General features: G+C 41.7%; 2 protein-coding genes across 4 annotated transcripts; one reads left to right on the top strand and one right to left on the bottom strand.

Annotated features, from left to right (window-relative positions):
* Positions 1-7,576: 7,576 nt before the first annotated feature.
* tlcd3bb (TLC domain containing 3Bb) lies at positions 7,577-15,450 on the top strand. Of its 2 annotated transcripts, none has more exons than XM_044336824.1 (7): positions 7,577-8,744; positions 10,056-10,258; positions 10,453-10,536; positions 11,051-11,276; positions 11,911-12,006; positions 13,064-13,173; positions 13,326-15,450. In XM_044336824.1, the coding sequence occupies exons 2-7, from the start codon at positions 10,134-10,136 to the stop codon at positions 13,591-13,593; spliced, it is 909 nt and encodes a 302-aa protein (XP_044192759.1). In that variant the 5' UTR covers positions 7,577-8,744; positions 10,056-10,133; the 3' UTR covers positions 13,594-15,450. The 2 variants fall into 2 exon arrangements, with proteins under 2 accessions (XP_044192759.1, XP_044192760.1); XM_044336825.1 differs by lacking the exon at positions 7,577-8,744 and adding an exon at positions 8,793-9,231.
* A 1,051-nt stretch (positions 15,451-16,501) lies between these two features.
* On the bottom strand, positions 16,502-19,288 carry pagr1 (PAXIP1 associated glutamate-rich protein 1). Of its 2 annotated transcripts, none has more exons than XM_044336822.1 (5): positions 19,148-19,288; positions 18,515-18,711; positions 17,257-17,590; positions 17,072-17,160; positions 16,502-16,881 (listed from the first exon to the last, which is right to left on the bottom strand). In XM_044336822.1, the coding sequence occupies exons 1-5, from the start codon at positions 19,204-19,206 to the stop codon at positions 16,646-16,648; spliced, it is 915 nt and encodes a 304-aa protein (XP_044192757.1). In that variant the 5' UTR covers positions 19,207-19,288; the 3' UTR covers positions 16,502-16,645. The 2 variants fall into 2 exon arrangements, with proteins under 2 accessions (XP_044192757.1, XP_044192758.1); XM_044336823.1 differs by lacking the exon at positions 19,148-19,288 and adding an exon at positions 18,980-19,141.
* Between the last annotated feature and the right edge of the window lie 349 nt (positions 19,289-19,637).

Consider the following 19,637-nt stretch of genomic DNA (forward strand, 5'->3'; position numbering starts at 1 on the left):
GTTGGCTGAGTCCACTGTCTGCTCTCATCACAGAATTTCTGAAGAGTTTTCAGAAGCTTTTCCCTGACAACTTCACTCCGAAGATTCACTTTCTGGCTCACTATCCTCGATTAATCAAACAGCACGGTCCACTGAGAGCACATTGGTGTCTCAGATAGAGGCCAAACACCTGTACTTTAAACACCTTTCATCAATTGTAAACAATTACCAGAATATTGCAAAGACTCTGGCAAGGCGCTATCAAATGCACCAGTGTTGGGAAGCACAATCAACTGGAAACCTTGGTTCAGAAGATGTCCCATACTCTTTAATAGATACCTTTGCGTGCACTACCCTCTGAGCTTAGAAAGATTATTGCAGAGGACACAGCTGAACTGAGTGAGACACTTTGAAAAACTACACAACTGCTGTACGACAGAGTCAAATATACCACTGGAGACTTCTTAATCCTTGACCTTGTGCATGCTGAGGAAATCACAGTTTTTTTTAAAAGTTATACATATTGTGAAGTACTGCAGTCAGTGGAATTGTGTGGAAGACTGCATGCTTACAGTGTCCAATCAACAACTCAGTGGTTGGCCATTACACCTGGGGAGGAAATTGACTTCCACGCCCTTGATGCATACACGGATCAAGAGGACAACCTGTACATAACACCGCTTCATCGGCCTGCGGCTGGGGAGCAATAGGTTGTGGCTGGGGAGCAACATGCTGTGGTTTTGTTGTGAAATGTGTGCTCATTGTGGTCCTTCACATAAAAATCAGTCCACAGGCTGTTACAGACAACCGAGAAAGTCGAGGAAGGTCTAATTTTTTATGTTACATTACTACCCATTCACTCATTGCAATAAAAAAACATTAATATAGAAAATTGCTTTATAATGGGCATTATCCTGCTTATGCCATGGTCACCCCCCCCCCACCCCACCCCCCAAAGATAAAGACCATTAATTTATATTTTCATATGTTTTGCAATCAAAATCTAAAATTTTTCACAAGCCATAACTCCGTTTCTCTGGGGACGCCTGAGGGTTTGACTAATACCTGGAACAATTATTACCATCCCATAAAGTTCTTACACAATAGAAATGTTCACTACTCCAGGAAATAGGACGAACCTTAGATACGACTCGGAAACGCGAACTATTTCTAGTTCGCTCAGCTCATAGAAGCCTACGGCTCAGTTATGAGCCAGAAAACTAATGTTATGCTAGTGTTCAAAGTCAATAACACTGGTACAGTTGACAAACAGTAAAAGCAAAAGATGGCCAGACAACAGGCGTGGTATGGCATGGCGTGGCGTGGCGGGGGTGAGACACGGACCAAAAACTATTTATTCATTGAATTTTTGCAGAAAATGTGCTATATTGGGATAAGAGATTTTGGTCATATCACACAGCCTTAGCACATAAGAGATTCACAGTACATACTAGCACATGGTTCAAGACAAGTAAAACCTAATAACAGACAGTACATGGCATACATTTAACTGCATGCTAACATAAATTATATGATAGTTAGTTCAGACCTTGTTTTATGATTAGCTGAGCTATATTCTAATGAGTGCAAAAATCTCCTGATAATGCACTTGTAACCTAGCAATTGATTTTTTAGCTATTGATTTGTCTTTATTTTTGGCATTAAAGAATATTTTTTGGCCTGGCGGGGGTTCTCGTTGTTATAATCATAAGAGAAAAACACTGATTCAGTAAACATTCAGTGTGTTCAGTAAACGTTCAGTAAACATTGAGTACAGTTAGACCCAGCAGTCTCCATTTGGTTGGGGAGTTCAAAGTTATGAAAACAACAGGAGTATTTTGAATACACCCCCGTTTACACAGGTAATTTGTTAGTCTGCCCCCCCCCCCCCCCCCCCACACACACACACACACACACACTCATTTTAGCCATTTTTCGATTAACACCTGTGGTGGAAATCTGAAAACACAAAGCTGACAATGACCAAATTGTCTTTTTGTCCTTTAATGAAGAACCTTGCAAGGGATCAGCATACAGTCACAACAGAGTGTAACTGCAGACTGATGTCAGTTACAAAGTGTACATACTCTTTATAGGCGAGGAGTGTGGTAAACATATTAGAATTTGAGTGGGGTGCAGTGTTGGATGTCATCAAAGCTACCAACTCATTAAAAAAGAACTGTAGCATGTCCAAGATGAGGCTACTCCCTACTCTGATCCCGTGTCAAAAATAATGAGCAAAGATGGTTACATGTTCCAAGGTTAAACAATATGAGTTGATGAAAAATGCAATAACTGTTTGTGTGATGCAGAGGATACAAAGTGTGGTTTTTCCATTACATTTTCCTCCTTTTGATCATACCTCATCACTTATTAAGGAAAAATTACACAAGATTAAACCGTAATAAACAATCATCCTTACATATGGCAACATAATAAGGAAACATAATAGAGTGATAAAAAAAAATCTGTAATGTTACCTCAGTCAAGATTTAAAACATTATGGTATGGGGGAATCCAATCAGGAGTAGTTAGCTGAGTCATTTGATGAGAGACAGATTTTTCAACCGTGCGGACAATCAAACTTCTGATACATAGGATTAAACAACAGCCACAAAATACAAACACATTGAACCTCACAAACCACACCATCCAGGATGTCTGAATTGATGCCATGGCCGTCATTCGGGTTCCATCGTTGATCCCACAATGGTGACACTGAGATTCACTAAGCATGTCACTTAGTTGGAGCCTGGCCTGCTCTTGTTGGACAGTATGCCAATACTCTCACTTCTACTTCTCTTCCTGGTCTATGAGTGGATGTCTTTGTGTTGGTCACCTGAGATCAGCGATCCGTCTCTGGTGGAGGTGGAACTCTTTTGCAGTGGCTGGCATGGATCCAGCTCTTTCAGTGACCTTTACTGTTGTCTGTGTGGTCAACAGCACCTGGAATGGGCCCGTCCACTGCTTAGAGTGCCAAGGCTTTCTTCTCAAGTCTTTCACCACTATCCAGTCACCAGCCTGCAGGACAGAAGAGGTCCTGTGGCTTGAGTTGGTACTGCTTCTTTCACTTGTTTTGCTGTGGGAAAAAACTTCAATCCACTTGGAAAACATGTCAACAATTACCAAACAATATTTCTTTCCTTCACTGGGTGTTAGTTCAATGAAATCGATCTGTAAGTGATCAAATGGTTTTACTGGTGGAGGGCGTGCAGCTTGTGGTGTTTGAATACCTCTGCCAATGTTGTTTGTGGCACAGATAACACATTTTTGGGCATATTTAGTAAAACCTTTTGTGAACCAGTGTTGTGAAATAGCATCCATCGTCCCTCTTCTTGAGGCATGGTCCAACCCATGACTCAACTTTGCATAGTGAGGAAACAAATACTTTGGCAAACATGGTTTGTCATTGGGGCCGTACCACACCCCATCTTTGAAAACACAGTCACTGTTTCTCCACTGAGTCTTCTCAGTCTGAGTCTCAGGCTGTGTCAGAGTCATCCTGCAGAAAAAATTCACACATTGTAAATTCTTGCCGTGCCGTGGCCTTCACAGCTGCGTCTGCTCTGGCGTTGCCCTGTGAAACTGGGTCAGTGTTAGAAATGTGAGCTTCACATTTACACACAGCAACCTGTTTTGGGAGTAGAATCCAGTAGCATCCAGCAATTGTGACACAAGAGTGTGGTGTGCAATAGGTTTGCCAGATGATGTCAAAAAGTTCCTGTGTTTCCAAATTGTGCCAAAATCATGCACAATGCCAAAAGCATATCTGCTGTCTGTATAGATATTCACTCATTTGTCCTTTGTCAGTTTACATGCTTCAATGAGAGCTATTAACTCTGCTGCCTATGCAGACAGTGAAGGAGGAAATGGTTGAGTGTGTCATATGCAGTTACCACAGAGTAACCAACTTGATTTTTTCCTGTGTCAGGATTGCGTGATGCTGTTCCATCCACGAACAGTTCAACATCTGGATTTTGCAAAGGTGTTTCTTGCAAATCTGGTCTGGGGGAACAAACTTCAGTTATTGTGGCAACACAGTTGTGTTTTCTCCATCACCTTCTGTGGGGAGAAGAGTCGCAAGATTAAGAACATTACATCTTTTCACAGTGATGTTAGGCATTTCAAACAACACAGTGTTGTAATGCAGCCATCTTGCTGCAGAAAGATGAGATGTTTTCTGTTCGAGCAAAATCAGTGAAACAGCATGTGGAACAAGCAAAGTTAGGTCAGAATACCCCACTATGTCTCTTGAAGCCATCACAGCTTTTTCTGCAGCCGCAACAGCTCTCAGACATGTAGGAAGTCCTGCAGCTACAGGGTCAAGTTTAGTTGAGAAGTAAGCTACAGGTCTCTGTCTGTATCCATGGTCTTGGAGCAGCACTGAAATCATGCATCCTCCCTTTTTGTCAACAGTCTGGGTGAAAGGTCGGCTTGGATCAGGTAATCGAAGAGTCGGAGTCGTTTGAAGAGCAAGTAACATCGTCAGTGCATGATAATGGAGTTGTGTATTTTTCCAGAACTGTGTCACCTGATGCCCCTACAGACTTCACGAATCTTCCGCTCATCTCTGGAAGTGTTGAAAAAGTGTCAGCTCTAATAACAGAGTGTGTTGCTTCAGAATCAACAAGAAATGTTACATGCTTACCATGTACAAGGAGTGTGTGTGTCGGCATGCCTGCATAAGCATCAGTTGAGTATTTAGCATATGTGCCTACAGGCTGTGTGTTTGCTGTTTCCTGCTTCTTCTCTAACTGAACTATAGCATCATCAATCAGTGTGTGCATACATGTGTGTATGTGTGTGTGTGGTGCAATCACCCTCCTGATGTGTAGGTTGTCTCTCATCGTGCGTCGGTGTGGTCAAAGGTGTTGATTCCTCCCCCTCCTGAGCTGCCGCCCCAATCGGCCTTGTGCTTGTAAGTCGGATTTTTCTTTGGCCCGGTGTCCTCTCTCACCACAGTGAAAACAAGCATCTGGATCAGTCATGCGTTTTCCTCCACGGCCCCCTCTAGGTCCACCTCTGCCACGGCCACGTCCGCACCCTCTGGCATGTCCTTGGAACATAGTCAATGCAGCCATGTGCATCTCTTTCTCTTTCTTTTCTCCTTTCCTCTTCTGGCTTTCTTTGAGGATTTTCACAGCGTGCACAGCATGTGCTTCAATGAGGCTTAATTTGCCTGAGTCCCAGGTGATGCATATTCGTTTCACCATATTGGAAATATCAGGTTTCAGTCCATTCAGGAAGCTTTTTCTCAAATGTGCTTCCCATGCTGTAACAGCATTATTATTTAGGTCAGCTGGAGGTGTCAGGCCGCTGTGTGTGTTGTGAACTTCTGTCAGACCAGTCAGGTAGTTGTGAATGCTCTCATCATCTTCTTGTTTACATGATGATATTTTGCTCATGTCCAATCTCACAGGGAATGCTGCTTCGATGCGTTCACAGAAATCTGTGATGTGTACTCTATAGACTGCGTTGTCGTTATGAGCCCAGTCGGGGTCAGCCAGTCTCACATCATTCTCTGGATATCCCGCTGAGATCTTGGCCCAATTATTGCCCATCTTTACCATCAGGAGCCGTCTCAGTTCAGAGGTTGCTGGGCGAAACTCTCTGCAAAACACAACCAGTTCAGTGGCAAATTTCGCGCCACCTCCATCTGATAATGATGAAAGGTGAGTCATGGCCTGTTTAACATCCTCCATACTCCACGGTCTGTGAATTAACATTGCATGTCCATCTGCACCTGCTACCTCCATCATGGGGAGATTCAGGATCCGGTGCATGTTTCCCTCTGCCAGGTCTCACTGGAGATGGGGGGGGGGGGGCAACTTTGTCCTGTTGATTCTTTGTTGCTGTGTCCTCATCAAAAGTTGTCATATGCCAGATGTATCAGGGTAGATGAGGGGAACCGGAGATGGGGGAAAGTCAGAGTTATATGGCGGTGGTGCTCTTGGCCATGGATCAGGCATCTGACGAGCTTGGGCTGCTGGTTCATCTTGTTGTTGTGGCAGGTTGATGCGTCTCCTGGGCGGCACCCAGTCGAGTTCAGAATCCTTGCCTGTGTTCTCCTGTCCCTGTTTTGTGCTCTTTTCATCCATAAACTAAAAGCTTTCCAATCTGCTATGAACTTACTCTTGCCTTTTTTATTCTCAGTCTCTTTTTCCTTCTCCTGCAGTCTTTCTCTCAGCTGATTTAGCCGTCTGATGCTGAATCTTGCTGTACTCGGGAAGCCTCGTTCAGTAATCCAGATTTTTATTTGTTTCACAGATGAATCACCATAGTTTACTCTCATTATCATATTTAACCTTTGTTTGATTTTTTCCGTTAACACTACCCATTTTGGCAGATTAAAAGAAAAAAATGTAGTAAGAGATTTAAGTTATGTCTTCAACTAATCTCCAAAGTACACCCGTTAAGAATATCAGTTAAATAGCAATGTTAATATACCCAAAATAATGTGACCAATTTGAGTGTGGTGTCTTATTACTGTCAAATTCTCAAATTTTTTTTTTTTAAACAAAGTGATCAGAACTTATTATCCAGTAATAATTCTTCCACACACTATTGTGATTACAGTGAAATCTCTTTAAGGTGGACTCATCAGTGCACCTCCAGGTTTCTATGAAACCTTGGTTAAAAAAAACTGTCGGGACTCTTTCCCGATCGGTGGATCAAAATCTCTTTCTTATTTCACCATTAATATTTTCAATCTTTTTAGTACCCTTTTTTTTTTTTTTTTTTTTCTAAGTCAATTTTCAGATTCTCACCAGTTAGGATTGTTGATTGCATCGCTGAGTGATCCAGCCTCGGGTCTTGGGCCCTCCGTCTCACCCGTCTTTGTGGGGAGGTTGAGGCTGAGGATTTGGCTTCAGGATGTACGGTCGCCTTCGACTCTGGGTACAGACACCCTCAGTCGAATGATCCCACTTCTGACAACAGATTGTGGTGGAAAAAGCTGACAGTGACCAAGTTGTCTTTTTGTCCTTTAATGAAGAACCTTGCAAGGGATCAGCATACAGTCACAACAGAGTGTAACTGCAGACTGATGTCAGTTACAAAGTGTACATACTCTTTATAGGTGAGGAGTGTGGTAAACATATTAGAATTTGAGTGGGGTGCAGTGCTTGATGTCATCAAAGCTACCAACTAATTAAAAAAGAACTGTAGTATGTCCAAGATGAGGCTACTCCCTACTCTGATCCCATGTCAAAAATAATGAGCAAAGATGGTTACATGTTCCAAGGTTATACAATATGAGTTGATGAAAAATGCAATAACTGTTTGAGGGATGCATACAAAGTGTGGTTTTTCTATTACACACCCACCCCATGTTCATTTTATCAAGTCTTCGGGTAAATCAGACGCCCTTACTCACTTTACCCATTTTTCAAGTAACACCCTCCCCTTTCTCATTTTAGCCATTTTTCGACTAACAGCCAATCTTACTAATGTTACCCATTTTTCGATTAAAACCCACCCCATGTTCATTTTATCAAGTTTTCACGAAAATCAGACACCCTTTTCATTTTACCCATTTTTTGAGTAACACTCCCCCTTACTCATTTTACCCATTTTTCAACTAAAACCCAATCTTATTAATTTTATCCATGTCTCAATTAATACCAACCCCATATTGATGGCCAAAGAGCAATTTTTGTGCTATTCAACACCATTTTTTTACTGTGTACATTGAGAGCCACTAAACCAGAGGCAAATTCCTTGTATGCATAAACATACTTGACCAATAAAGATGATTCTGATTGTGAAAACAGCAAGTGCAAGCAGTTCTGTCATGTCCTCAGCTTTGAGGACAACACTGGGTAATCACTGTAAAGCCTGAACAGTGTTGCATTGATTGGTCTGTAATCTGCAAGCCTCCAATCATGTCAAGGTTTGCAAGACAGCAAAATATCAGGACCATGATCCCACAAGCATAGCTGAAAATGTGCAGCTAAGGGCTGATCATTTATCAGTTTATCTGCAAATGCTGCTCTATTCAAAGGTCAAATGAGTAACCTGTCAAGATAACCACTTCTGTAAGTCTTAACAGGCACCACTACATGAATGATTAGGCAACTATGTGGCTGTTTAATTCTTAAAATAGCAATTATTTTCTAATTAAAAACATAAATGCAAGGTCCCTTTGCTTGCATGTACATGTATGCATTCTTAAGTGGACAGAGTGAATATTGCAAACTATGAATGCAGCTGGAATAGATGGCCTCCTTGTGAGGAATCCATTCAACGTTTCCCTGCATGGAGAACAACAAAAAACCCAATTTACAAAATGCAGTGCGGTGACTGGTGCAAATTTCTCGTCATGACACGAGCTGCTGCCTGGACCTGTAGGAAGTGGCTGGCGCAGCAGAGCACAGTGTTGAGTCAACGTTGCATCTGCGAGGCTGAAGCATCTCTGCTGTAGCGAGACAGATGCGATGACATAGCGGCTGGGTCGTGCTAACGCTACCTTCACTCCTGGATCAGTCATTGTCTTGTCGTCGGTTTACCGCCTTTTAATTAGATAGCTGCTTTAAGCTGGCTACATCGCAAGCTAGTCACCAATGCTCTTATTGAGCTGCCCTCACATAGATTTTGATCTAAGTTGCTGCAAGCTAGCGTTAGCTCGCTGCTGCTACCCTCCAGACATTGAAGTGGCCACATAAACATGCGGATCATCGAGGCGGAGACCCCTGGGACATCTCTCTACGCTTTCTGCAGGACACGAGCTTCAACTGGCCGCTGACTGGACTCTGCAGAGCCTCTGTGTAAATGTTGCTTTCAGATGTTTTTTTCATTTGTTCTAAACATTGTGTAAACTCCAATCAGTTAGCCTGGTTAGCCACGGGTGTCGGTTTAGCCGCTAACTGTGCTACAAACAAATAACAAGCTACCAAAACAGGCAAACGTCATCGTAACGTTGCCACGAATGATTGGCAAAAGACGGACAATGGCACGTTCATTGATGAGCTGTCGTTTATTGGGTGTTATCATCATGCTAGCTATCGATATTTAAATGTGGCCAAGACGAAACGGTTGCTAACTAATGCTAATCCCGGCGGTTACTGACTTTCAGTGAGAAGCTAACGTCTCTAGCGTCATTGTTAACGGCGCAGACAGCTGGTCATAAGGCGAGGGGTTATATTTAATGTTAGCAGTATTGTCTCTCTTCGATAAACCTGCACACTTAAATGCTGGCCGTGGTTTTTTCCCCTGCTAACAAGCTGACAACCAAAAACAGCAAAGACCGTTCATGTACGTTACCTGTGAGCAACCTTAGTGTTACTGTTGACTCAACTAGTTACGTTAGCTGGTGTATTAGATAGAGAGCAGCTAAGTTAGCTGAATTTGACATTCCGGATTTTGCACAATCTTAAACCAATGTTAACATTAATGGTTAATAGTTATAGTCACCATAGTCTGTATGTTAACCTGCAGTCATTCTCAATTATGCTTATTTGGTGCCTGCCAAAGCTTTACCAGTAACTGGTTTCTCCGACAGGTAACATCAGAGTAACGTTGTCGCCAGGAGCTATGAGCGCCAACTAGCCCTCTCTTATATCGATATCATCAGGATTTTAAAAATAGCGCAATGCGTATTTTTCGCTAATGGACTTCAACTTTTTAATGAGTCAGCTAGTCTAGTGTAAGCAAACTGCAAAACCGCATGGAGCTACCACATGGTTGCCCCCAGGAATAAATGGGAACGTGAATAAGGCTTACAAGGCTTACAGCATGCTGCACAAAGGGGCCTCCTATCTGATATTCTGCCCCTGTACTCAGCAATTATGTAGTCTCCCTGCCTTTGATTCCATGCACTGTCCTCTTTAACCTTTTTTTTTACCACATTGTGTGTGGACTGTTTGATACTCCCTCTCTCTATCCTACTTTATCTTTACTGTAATCAAGAAAGCCTTTAAATGACTTAGAATAGTACATCGCCACATATGTTGGACTTTGATGTTGTGTTATCTGTAGTACGTGCAGACAAGTACCTATACATGGTGAGATCAATATGAACTGTGTATTCACTGTTTGGTTTTTGTGTGCGTGTGTGTGTGTGTTTTTTTTTTTATCAGAGAGGAGAAAGAGCGACAAATCTCAAGGACCAGATTGCCCGCTGAACTTTTTGCCTCTCAGACACATTGCCAGGGACCATGCTGACCATCCTAGCTGCTGGGTCTGTGTTCTTTCCAGGCCTTTTCCTTCTGTCCAAACAATGCCTGAAGTCCATCCCAGCACTGAGGTGGAGCGAAGGAGATGCAGTCATCGTATCTGCCAGGTGAGACCTTCTAAAACTTGGTTTTTCGGTTTCTGCGCGGTTGATACAAACAAGGATATTCTGCATGTTTCCTCCGAAAAATTCGAATGGCGCTACCGTCTTAGCATGCCTTATCTAGACAGTCGAAAGCCTTTCATCACATTTGCTTATGAGACTGCGTCAGCCTTTGTTTACTTTCCACTCTCTGTTCCCAGGTTGGTGTCGTCAGTTCAGGCAGTCATGGCTTCTTCAGCTGGCTACATTATTGCTTCTTCCTGCAATGACATCCTCGAGGACCAGTGAGTCAAGAAATAATCATCTGAATATTTTCCATCTCATGTGATTAGCTAATACTGTCTTTAAATGGGACAGACATCTTAACACAGTATACTGGATTTTTTTTACCTCAACTAATCAAATGTAAACCATAAATTAAACTTCCCTTCAGTGTCTTGACATGTAGCCACAAATATCCGGTGCTGTGCAAGAGTGTATAAACAGTTTTTAGTTCAGCCGTTCCTGAAGGTTTTTCTCTTTATTCACATTTAAAGTATTTATTCACTTTTTTAGATGGCTTTAAACTTAGGTGAGATGGTTTCCATTGAACTGTTTCCGTATCACAGGGGAAAAACACTGTTCTTTTCTTTAGTGAGGGTGGTCACAGCACTGGTTATCATAGATCTATCGTATTGTGTTTCCTTAACAGACAAACATGGTAGCAGAAAAGTTTGTTTGAAGTCATCACTTGTACGGTTTACCTGAAATCTACCCTTTTTTGTATTTAATAGCCAGCTTCTCCTCCTCTCCACACAGGCACTGGCTGACCAGCTCTTACATCATGTTTGCCGTTCCCTACTTCGTATACGACATCTACGCAATGTTCATGTGCTACTGGTACAAGCTACGGGTCAAAGGGCACGAGGAGGCATCGGCAGCGCCCCAGCAAATGAGCACGGCACTGACCAGCTACTTGCGCCGCGAGTTCCTCATGGTGCTGCACCACGTTGTCATGGTCACCGTCTGCTTCCCTGTTTCTGTGGTAACTGTCACACATTGCTCTTTCTGTTGGGCTGAGATTGGAGTCAGGTTAGGGCAAAAACGCTGCATTATATAATAGTCTATTATGTGTTTTATTGTGTTTTAAAGGAACAATGTGGTCATGAGGGAATTGCACTAGTTTTTTTCTATTTTCTAAGAATGAGACAAACTAAATAAATATCTTTATATCTCAATGTGCAGCATGAAGGTATGTTAAGTTGTGCAATTCACCTTGCCTGAAAACCTCTTTTTAAAAGCAAGGAAGTGAACTTTATCTTAGATTGAGAGTTAAACTCTTCACACAGAGTGTTTCCTGTTGTGTAAATGTTTTGTAAGCACATACCAAATCTTAAAAAGTATAGTTGGGATTACTTTTCCAGAATAATTATATAGGTATTTATCCTGCTGTGGCAGTGCATTACAGCTATGTGAATGAAAACAGCAAGTGGATCAGAAAGCCTGATATAATTTCCATATCAGACTAAGCTGTGCAAAGCCATCCAAAAGTTTATCTGACTCAGAAAGCAGGAGTTTAGTCTTCAAAATCCTTTACTTGTTGACTCCAGCTAGATAATAATTTACAGTGCAGTAATTGTTTTCTAGACAAATAATCACTCCTCTCTTCCTCTCTCTAGTTTTGGCGACAAGGAAAGGGAGATTATTTCCAGGGTATAATGTTCATGGCTGAGCTCAGCACTCCATCTGTCTGCTTAGGAAAAATACTCATCCAGGTAAGAGCTTCTGTTCAGCCTCAGAGAAGATTCGAGTGCGTTGTTGCATGTGCACGTGTAACACTAAAGTTCTTCTGCACTCTCCACTTCTTCTCCCCCCCACCCCCACCCCCACTTTTTTCATTCCACGGAGAATACATTTCCGGTCATCCCTGGCATGCGGCTTGTTCACGCGCATCGGCTCCCGTCGACTGTGTTTTAACATGAACAGAAACATCAGTCGTTAATTGGTAACACGGTTTGCTTGAGAACATAATGTAGGAGCTGCACCACCCTCCCCCTCCACTGTATTTGTTTTAGGTCTGTGTGAATGTGTGTATAAAGTTTTCCCTCCATTGCTCTCTGCTTGTCCCCCCATCTGAGGCTCCCACAGCTGTTGGCCTCTGAATATAGCCCTTAGTATTTAGACTGGATGTTCAGCAGATACAATATCAGCTCGTCCCTCCACCCTCTATCACTCAGCACCCTGCCCCTCCTGTCCCTGACAACAGTGCATGTGGTAAACAACAGAGGGCTGAAAGCTGTGGCCCTCTTTTACCTATAGAGTTAAAAAAAAAAAAAAAAAAAAACATGAATAACAAGGAAATGACTGAGTTTTCAGTGATGGGATGCCATGCAAATTATACGATAGGAGACAAGTGAATGGGTAAGAGGAAAACCTTTTTAGGGAAATGCTTCTAAGCCCCTTGTTAGTGTTATCTCACTGAAGCAGGTTGATTATTCAGATAAAAGTTCAGTCAACCGCTGTAAGCAAATGAGGCACACACACACACACACACATACATGCTGTCCTACCGCCGCCTGTAGAAACCAAGCAGTGTCCCAACCAGCTGCATGGCTCTCCATCGCCACTTGTTCAGTTCATGCAGATAGTAATAACAAATATAACAGTATTAACCATATAACGATGGCAAACAAAGATTAACCCCGTCAGCTTTCACCCAACTGTACTGCTTGCTTTTCTTTCTCCTCTCTCTCTCTCTCTCTCTCTCTCTTTCTTTCTGTCTCTCTTTGTCTCTCTCGACCTCTCCCTCTGTTTTTTTTTTCCCGCTCTCAGTACAAACAGCAACACACTCTCCTGCACAAAGTGAATGGGGCTCTTATGCTGATCACTTTTTTCGTCTGTCGAGTCCTCCTCTTCCCTTACCTCTACTACGTCTATGGAAGGTATGTCTTTCTTTTCCATCTCTGTTTTTCTCATGTTCTGAAGTCTCGCTGAGCTTGGGTCAGTAACTTGCCACCGCCACATGATGAAATACGGTCCAGAACTTGTGTTTGCAACCCTACAATCCTTTTATGTCTCCTCCATTTGGATCCAGGTATGCGTCCATTCCGTTCCACATGGTTCCCCTGTCGGTGCCCTGGCACTGTAACCTCGGTGCTGCTCTGCTCATGGCTCCCCAGCTCTATTGGTTTTCCCTAATTTGCAGAGGCGCCCTGCGACTATTCACAGGCTCCTCCCGCTCTCAGACGCCACGCGCGACCTCTTCCGCGCCCAAGGAGCGCCAGACGGATGACAACGCGCTGCCCCAGCCCGCCAACGGCTACAGCTCGCGCTCCACAGAGCCCGAGCTGGCCACTCACTGAGAAGAGTGGTGGGGAGGGTGGGGAGGGAAGGAAGGCGAATGTACCAATGAGTATGTAAAGTAAAGGAAAGTTATGAGGGAAAAGTGGAGCAAGTAGCAATATGAAGAAAGCTACAGACGATGGCCTCAAATAGCGCTTAAGTCTTTGTGGCCAGCAGTCAAAACTCTTAACAGCTAAAAAGATTTGCTTGCTGGCCCTCAAGCACTTCAGCTTCTCAATATGTAGGAAACAAAAAAGGAGTGTTAGAGCACTCAGTATTTAAAGATGTCATCGGGCACTGTGACAGATAGGAACATGCACTGACCTGAGAGGAATTTGCCTGGATGTATAGCAAGCATAGGTGGCCATTTCCCTCATGTAGATCAAATAAAGTCCTCTCTGCCTTGTGATATAGGAAGAGCAGGATAATAGGAATGTATTATATTGTATGTTAGTACATTTGCTGTAGATGAAAGGCCTAATTCAGTTTAGTAATGACAAAGACCTTCAAAAAAGAAAAAAATCCCGGCTAAGCAGTATTTTGACTTGTTAGTGTTTATTATCTGTATCCTCTATGTAGTCACTGTCACTCTAACAAAATGTAACCAACCTGCAGACTGACTCATCTTTTAGAAGGGAGATAATCTCATTAGACTGTATTCTGCTGCCTTATCCCTTTTCCTCATTCTTTGCAGTTTCTTTGCATTTTTTTTTTTTTTTTTTTTTTTTTTATCCTCGGAGGAGAAGGAAGAGGCTTTCCTTGGACAGAAAAATGTGACGGGTGTACATAGCTGATGTAAAATTGTCCTTATTTCCATGTCAGTATTAGGTCAGTGTTGATTTTTTTTTTCTTTTTTCTTTTCAGTTTATGTCTCATTTCTGCATCCAATGTTTCTACAGACGTTTTGAACAATGACATTTCAGCATCAACACTAAACATGTCACAGTTTTCCAGCTTAGTGTATGCAAACCTCCTCTACCCCAAACGTTAACAGCAGTGCTCCTCATTTCAGTGTAGATATGACTTCATTCCATTTACTGGTATCACAGTGTTTTGTTTTGTTTTTTTTTTTGCATTTTGCATACAAGGAAGTGATGCAGTCACTTTAAAAATGAATTTACATGTGTTTTGTTATTCTAGTTTGATGCGGATTTAAATCTCAAAATATCCATATTTGATTGGCTGGTATACTTCACTAAAGGATCCATGAGGCTTGAGTATTTTTTTAGCATTGTTAGGGGACTTTCAATGTTTGAAGGGAAACAAAAGACAGTATTGTAGGGAAGCATTCCCTTGTGATTGACATGCAGCACATTTGTCCATGGCAACTTAGTTTCATGTCACTCATTAATCGTTTTTAACCATTACTTGAGTCTATTGGTTGTTTTTAAGTATTTTACATTGTATGAATTGATCATTGAGCCATTTATTTGAGCCGCTGGTTCTATGAACCTTCAGTGAACAAACTGGCTTGTTTTTATCATTTTATGTTTGTTGTTAAAGCAGCTACACTGTCCTTGGAAATGGGTCAAGAAAAAAAAATAAAATAAAACAAAAGCTCAGAAACCATGAAGTCAGGGCAGCGTGTGCCAAAAACATCTGGACAACTGTGGGCATGTTGAACACTGAATATCCATTCCCCTGCTCCGTGAACTCATAAGGTACTGCTTCTTGACAATACTAAAAACATTTCAACCGATGTACTGTATATTCCACAAAATGCTCGTTATTTATTTGTAAGTATTTATTTATTTATTTATTTGGTTTGTGGTTTTGAATGCATATTTATGCATACATATTATACTCTATGCTTCTTAGCCTCATGTGAAGGCTGTATTGTTACTCAAACTTAGCTAAAATATACTTCTCTGTCCTGAGCCTGTCTTGAGTGTGTTTTTTTTTGTTTTTTTTGTCTAAGTTTCATCAGTGTTGGAAATTATGTTTCATCAAATGTGTTTTTTGCATCATAAACCCAGTTAAAAGTGGGCAACTAGAAGGAGCTGGAGTTCATGATTGTAAATGTTAAATGTCACTGGTTCCTGCCCCAGCAATACACCAGCTGCAACATGAAAAGGCCTTTAATGGGAAGTCTTATTGAGGAAGTTTTGAATATTATTGTCGAAAAATGGTTGAAAATGTAAAAAAAAAAAAAAAAAGAAGCTGGGCCAAGAAACATCATCCCTGCCCACTTCCGGTTGTGACATATGACACTATACGGTGAGGCAATATAAAGTTGTCTACTACCGAAAGTTTACCATACATTTGTCGTGTGGTAGTTAACCTTTTCATATCTCATGCTGTATTAGGCCATTGTTGGCAATGTTCTACATTAATGAGCAGCACTTACTTATAGCAAGTATTGTAAATAAATGTTTGCACCAATGTTCTAATTTAAATTTATTCATCAGGGTATTTAAATTATTGCATTAGCTAAAAAAATGACATTTCTTTCTTGATATTTTACACACGAAGTTTCAGAAATATTTTCTGGAAACTAGGAACACCTTTGCAATTTAATGCAATCCAATACAACAGCTCCTATTATTGTTTCCTAATATTTTGCCCCTAATTTTCAATCTTCAATATAATGCACTCATGTACACTACCGCCACTACGACCTCATAGGTAGAATTATCATCTTTCTGACAATGTCTGTCAACATCAACTGAAAATGTATAAGCTTTGTAAGAGAAGAATTTATAGCAGAACTGTTGTATCGCATTAGATTGCACAGATGTTCCTGATAAAGAGCTTGGCCAGTGTATATATGGATATCTTTGCTTTACATACAGTAGCAGTCAAAAGTTTGGACATTTTCTCATTCATTTGAATGGGAGGTTGTGTCCAAACTTTTGTAGCACTGTAGCAGAGGATTCATCCATATTGCACACTCTTATTGCACACTAATAGCAAAAAAATCAAGTTATCCAGGGTTAAAATGTTTATTGCCGTTATACAAAACACACATAGAAAACATACAAAACTCGTTACATAAAAAATTCAAGTTTTGAGAAAGCCTCGGAAAGCTCTTGGCCTTATTTGCCTCTGGGCAAGTCCTCATCTCTTAATACTTCAGTATCTCCTCTGTCTCGGGGAGAAGATAGTGTTGGGGTTGCTGTCTCGTTCCCTCTCCTTCTCCCGCTCCTTCTGACTGTTAGGAGACAGGGCCTCCTCCAGCTTCTTCTCCGTCTTGAAGAGATCTCGCCCCGTGCGCAGGATGTGCTCCTCAATTTTGCGATGGCGCTTCATGTCCGAGAGTACTTTGTCCAGCCGGGCTTCCCGTTTGACAGAGGAGCGAGCTGAGGATCCTGCGAGAGAGAGAGAGGGGAAAACTCATTACACAAAAACCATCACACCATCACTTTTTCTTTGCTTTCAGATGATAATAAAACCCAACAGTGAGGAGCTAAGAGACAGAACACACTACATTTAATTTAGCTTGTAAAGTGTGTCAGCAAATTTTAAAACTCGAGTCTCAGTGGTTGTTGCTCTCCACACCTGGTGTTCTGCGTCTGTTGATGAAGGCATTTTTTGGAGTGGCTTGCATTTGCTCCTCATCAAAGTCAAACTCAGTTGGAGTTGGAGGCCTGCAAAAAAAAAAAAAAAAGCAACAACAATAAGGCATTTCCTTTCTATATCCAGCACAAGAACACAACCAAAATCTTAGAGATGTAATGACTGACTTGCGCTCCCTCTCCTTCCTCTCCCTTTCCTCTGCCTCATCTTCCTCATCATCTCTTTCGGGTGAGGGGGTATGTTCAGGGGTAGGCGGCCTCCTACGAAGGGGCACAAAGTTCAATTCCAGCATCTCCCCTTTAGCAAGGAGCTCATAGAGTCTTTTGATCTCAGCAGGAGGAGGCATCCAGTTTTTGGGGTCCTCCATTTCCTCGTCACTGTACGCCAACTCCCATTCACCGTCAACTTCCGCTGCCTGCTTTCCTTCCTCACCGTCGACCACCGCATCAGCCTTAGGTTCCTCCTTGTTTACGTCTCCTTCCGCTGCATCTGTCTCTCCATCTGAAAAGGCAGAAAAAAGATGTAGGAAGTCATTTTAACAAAAGCTGTTGACTGATAGGAAGATTAATAGAAGGAATAAAAGAACAAACTTATGTTATAATGCATTATACAGAATAATAACACTCCAGTATTACATTATACTGCGTATACTTTTTACTAAGTATACTGTATATATATACAACTCTATACAGATCAAGTACTGGGTGAAAGTCTTAAACAACTTGGGGAAATGATTTAAGCTATTGATGAGGGAAAACAAGCAACCAGAAAGATTTCACTGAAGGATTACTTGATAAACACTAGTCTACCAACAGAATTGCATACTATTATAATTATAAGGAGGGCTGCCTCAAATACTGAGTAATACTGCTTTACACTGAAAAAGCTTTTGTACTGTTGAATAGAAATGTATGACTGGGCAACATTTTCAAGGTAGCGAGCAGCAGCCTAACTTGTCAGAGATTTTTAACAGAAAGATCATATGGAAAACTAAATCCATCACAGCTAATCCAGACCATCCTCTCTGTAATGAATGTTACATCCTCCCATCTGGTCAGAGATACAGGTTTTTGAAAATTAGGTGCAACAGGTTCCAGTTTTCACATATCCCATTTGTGGTAAGTGATTTCAATTTTAACAAACCAAAAAATACCTATTCAATCCCTGTTACTGTTGCTGTTGTTCAGGCTTTTATCAGATAAACCTTTTGTTGTGTACTGTGTTGTATATAGTACTACCACTCTTCACTTCTTCAGTTGTCTTATTTTGCATTTACTTTTCTATATTTCTATACTTGTGCTTCCTTGCTGCAAAAACAATCCTCTTGAGAGATCATTTTCATCATCAGTTGTGCCCTGTTTTTAATCTCTGGGTATTCTATTAGCAAGTTATTTTCTTTCTATGTATGCATCTTTATGGAGTTACCTTTCTCTTCCTTGGTTGCTGAGTCCTCCTCTGTTGCAGCTGTCATTTCAGTGTCCTGTTGCTCTGTGGTGCCCTCTTCCTCTTTTCCTGCGGCAGGTTTTTCTGTGTCCTTCACACCCAGAGCCTCTATGCCCTCTCTCAGCGACGAGTCAGTGGCCTCAGCCTGCATCCTTCCTTCTGCGTTTATTGCAACAGATCTGCTCAAGACAAACATCATTTATGAAGAACTAAAACCACTTAAGAGGTCATTGTGAGAGATAGTCAAAACTGACCCCATACCTATAACGTTTAACAGGTAGCCTAACTAATTGTCAACTTCGCTGAACTATATTGATGAGCAGACAACATGAATGAAGCGTAATATTATCCTTATTTGACCAAACTGGCTGGCTAACATCAGGCCTAACCGTCAGCTTTTTCTAAACAGCAAATTACAATTAATGCGCGTAAGTAAATTGTCATTACCGAATGTCCGGTTTATCCACACTATGATTTAGTGTTGTTGTAGCTAAATGTTAGCCCAAATTATCTTCCCCGGTGAATAAAATCACCAAAACTCTCCATGAGGCTTGCTAGAGATAATAAACGGTAATGCAGAGACGTAAACATAGCGCCATTTTGGACTCAACGCACTGTGTGACGACCTGCTCGGGTCTGTTACGCTTTTGCATTTCCGCTGATTTAAACAGCATGTGGATAATCCATCGACGGCGCCGCTAACGGACAGCATTGTCATCATGACGAGTACAGATCTACGTTCGGCACGACTTCCTGCGCGGCGTGTACGGGCGCCTTTTTTTCCTAGGAAGGCGACGTCGTAACCCGCCCACTCTGCCTCTGATTGGCTAACACTCATTGTCTTTGTTGGTTGGGTTGGTTAGATTTAGGCATGAGGAGCGGGATTGGTTAGGGTTAGTAGGGTAAGCAAATCAGAGGCATAGTAGGGCGGGTCTTGACTTCACCATCCTAGAAAAATAAAATATTGCGTACGGGACTGACTGGGCGGGATTTTAATACAGTCTTTGCTTCATTATTGACGCAATGATTTACTTTATAAAAACTGTACAAAAATGTGAATACACCATGACACTGACTATTATATTCGATTAATGAGTAGCCTAAA

This window comes from Thunnus albacares, chromosome 20 (assembly GCF_914725855.1).
Source record: "Thunnus albacares chromosome 20, fThuAlb1.1, whole genome shotgun sequence".
Lineage (NCBI taxonomy): Eukaryota > Metazoa > Chordata > Actinopteri > Scombriformes > Scombridae > Thunnus > Thunnus albacares.

Excerpts from the sequence above, each read along its gene's own strand:
- tlcd3bb (XM_044336824.1), top strand. The coding sequence starts at position 10,134 with ATGCTGACCATCCTAGCTGCTGGGTCTGTGTTCTTTCCAGGCCTTTTC. Across the intron at positions 11,277-11,910 it reads TCTGCTTCCCTGTTTCTGTG|TTTTGGCGACAAGGAAAGGG; the intron begins GTAACTGTCACA and ends TCCTCTCTCTAG. Across the intron at positions 13,174-13,325 it reads CTCTACTACGTCTATGGAAG|GTATGCGTCCATTCCGTTCC; the intron begins GTATGTCTTTCT and ends ATTTGGATCCAG.
- pagr1 (XM_044336822.1), bottom strand. The coding sequence starts at position 19,206 with ATGCTGTTTAAATCAGCGGAAATGCAAAAGCGTAACAGACCCGAGCAG. Across the intron at positions 18,712-19,147 it reads CCCGAGCAGGTCGTCACACA|ATCTGTTGCAATAAACGCAG; the intron begins GTGCGTTGAGTC and ends TGTCTTGAGCAG. Across the intron at positions 16,882-17,071 it reads CAACAGACGCAGAACACCAG|GATCCTCAGCTCGCTCCTCT; the intron begins GTGTGGAGAGCA and ends TCTCTCTCGCAG.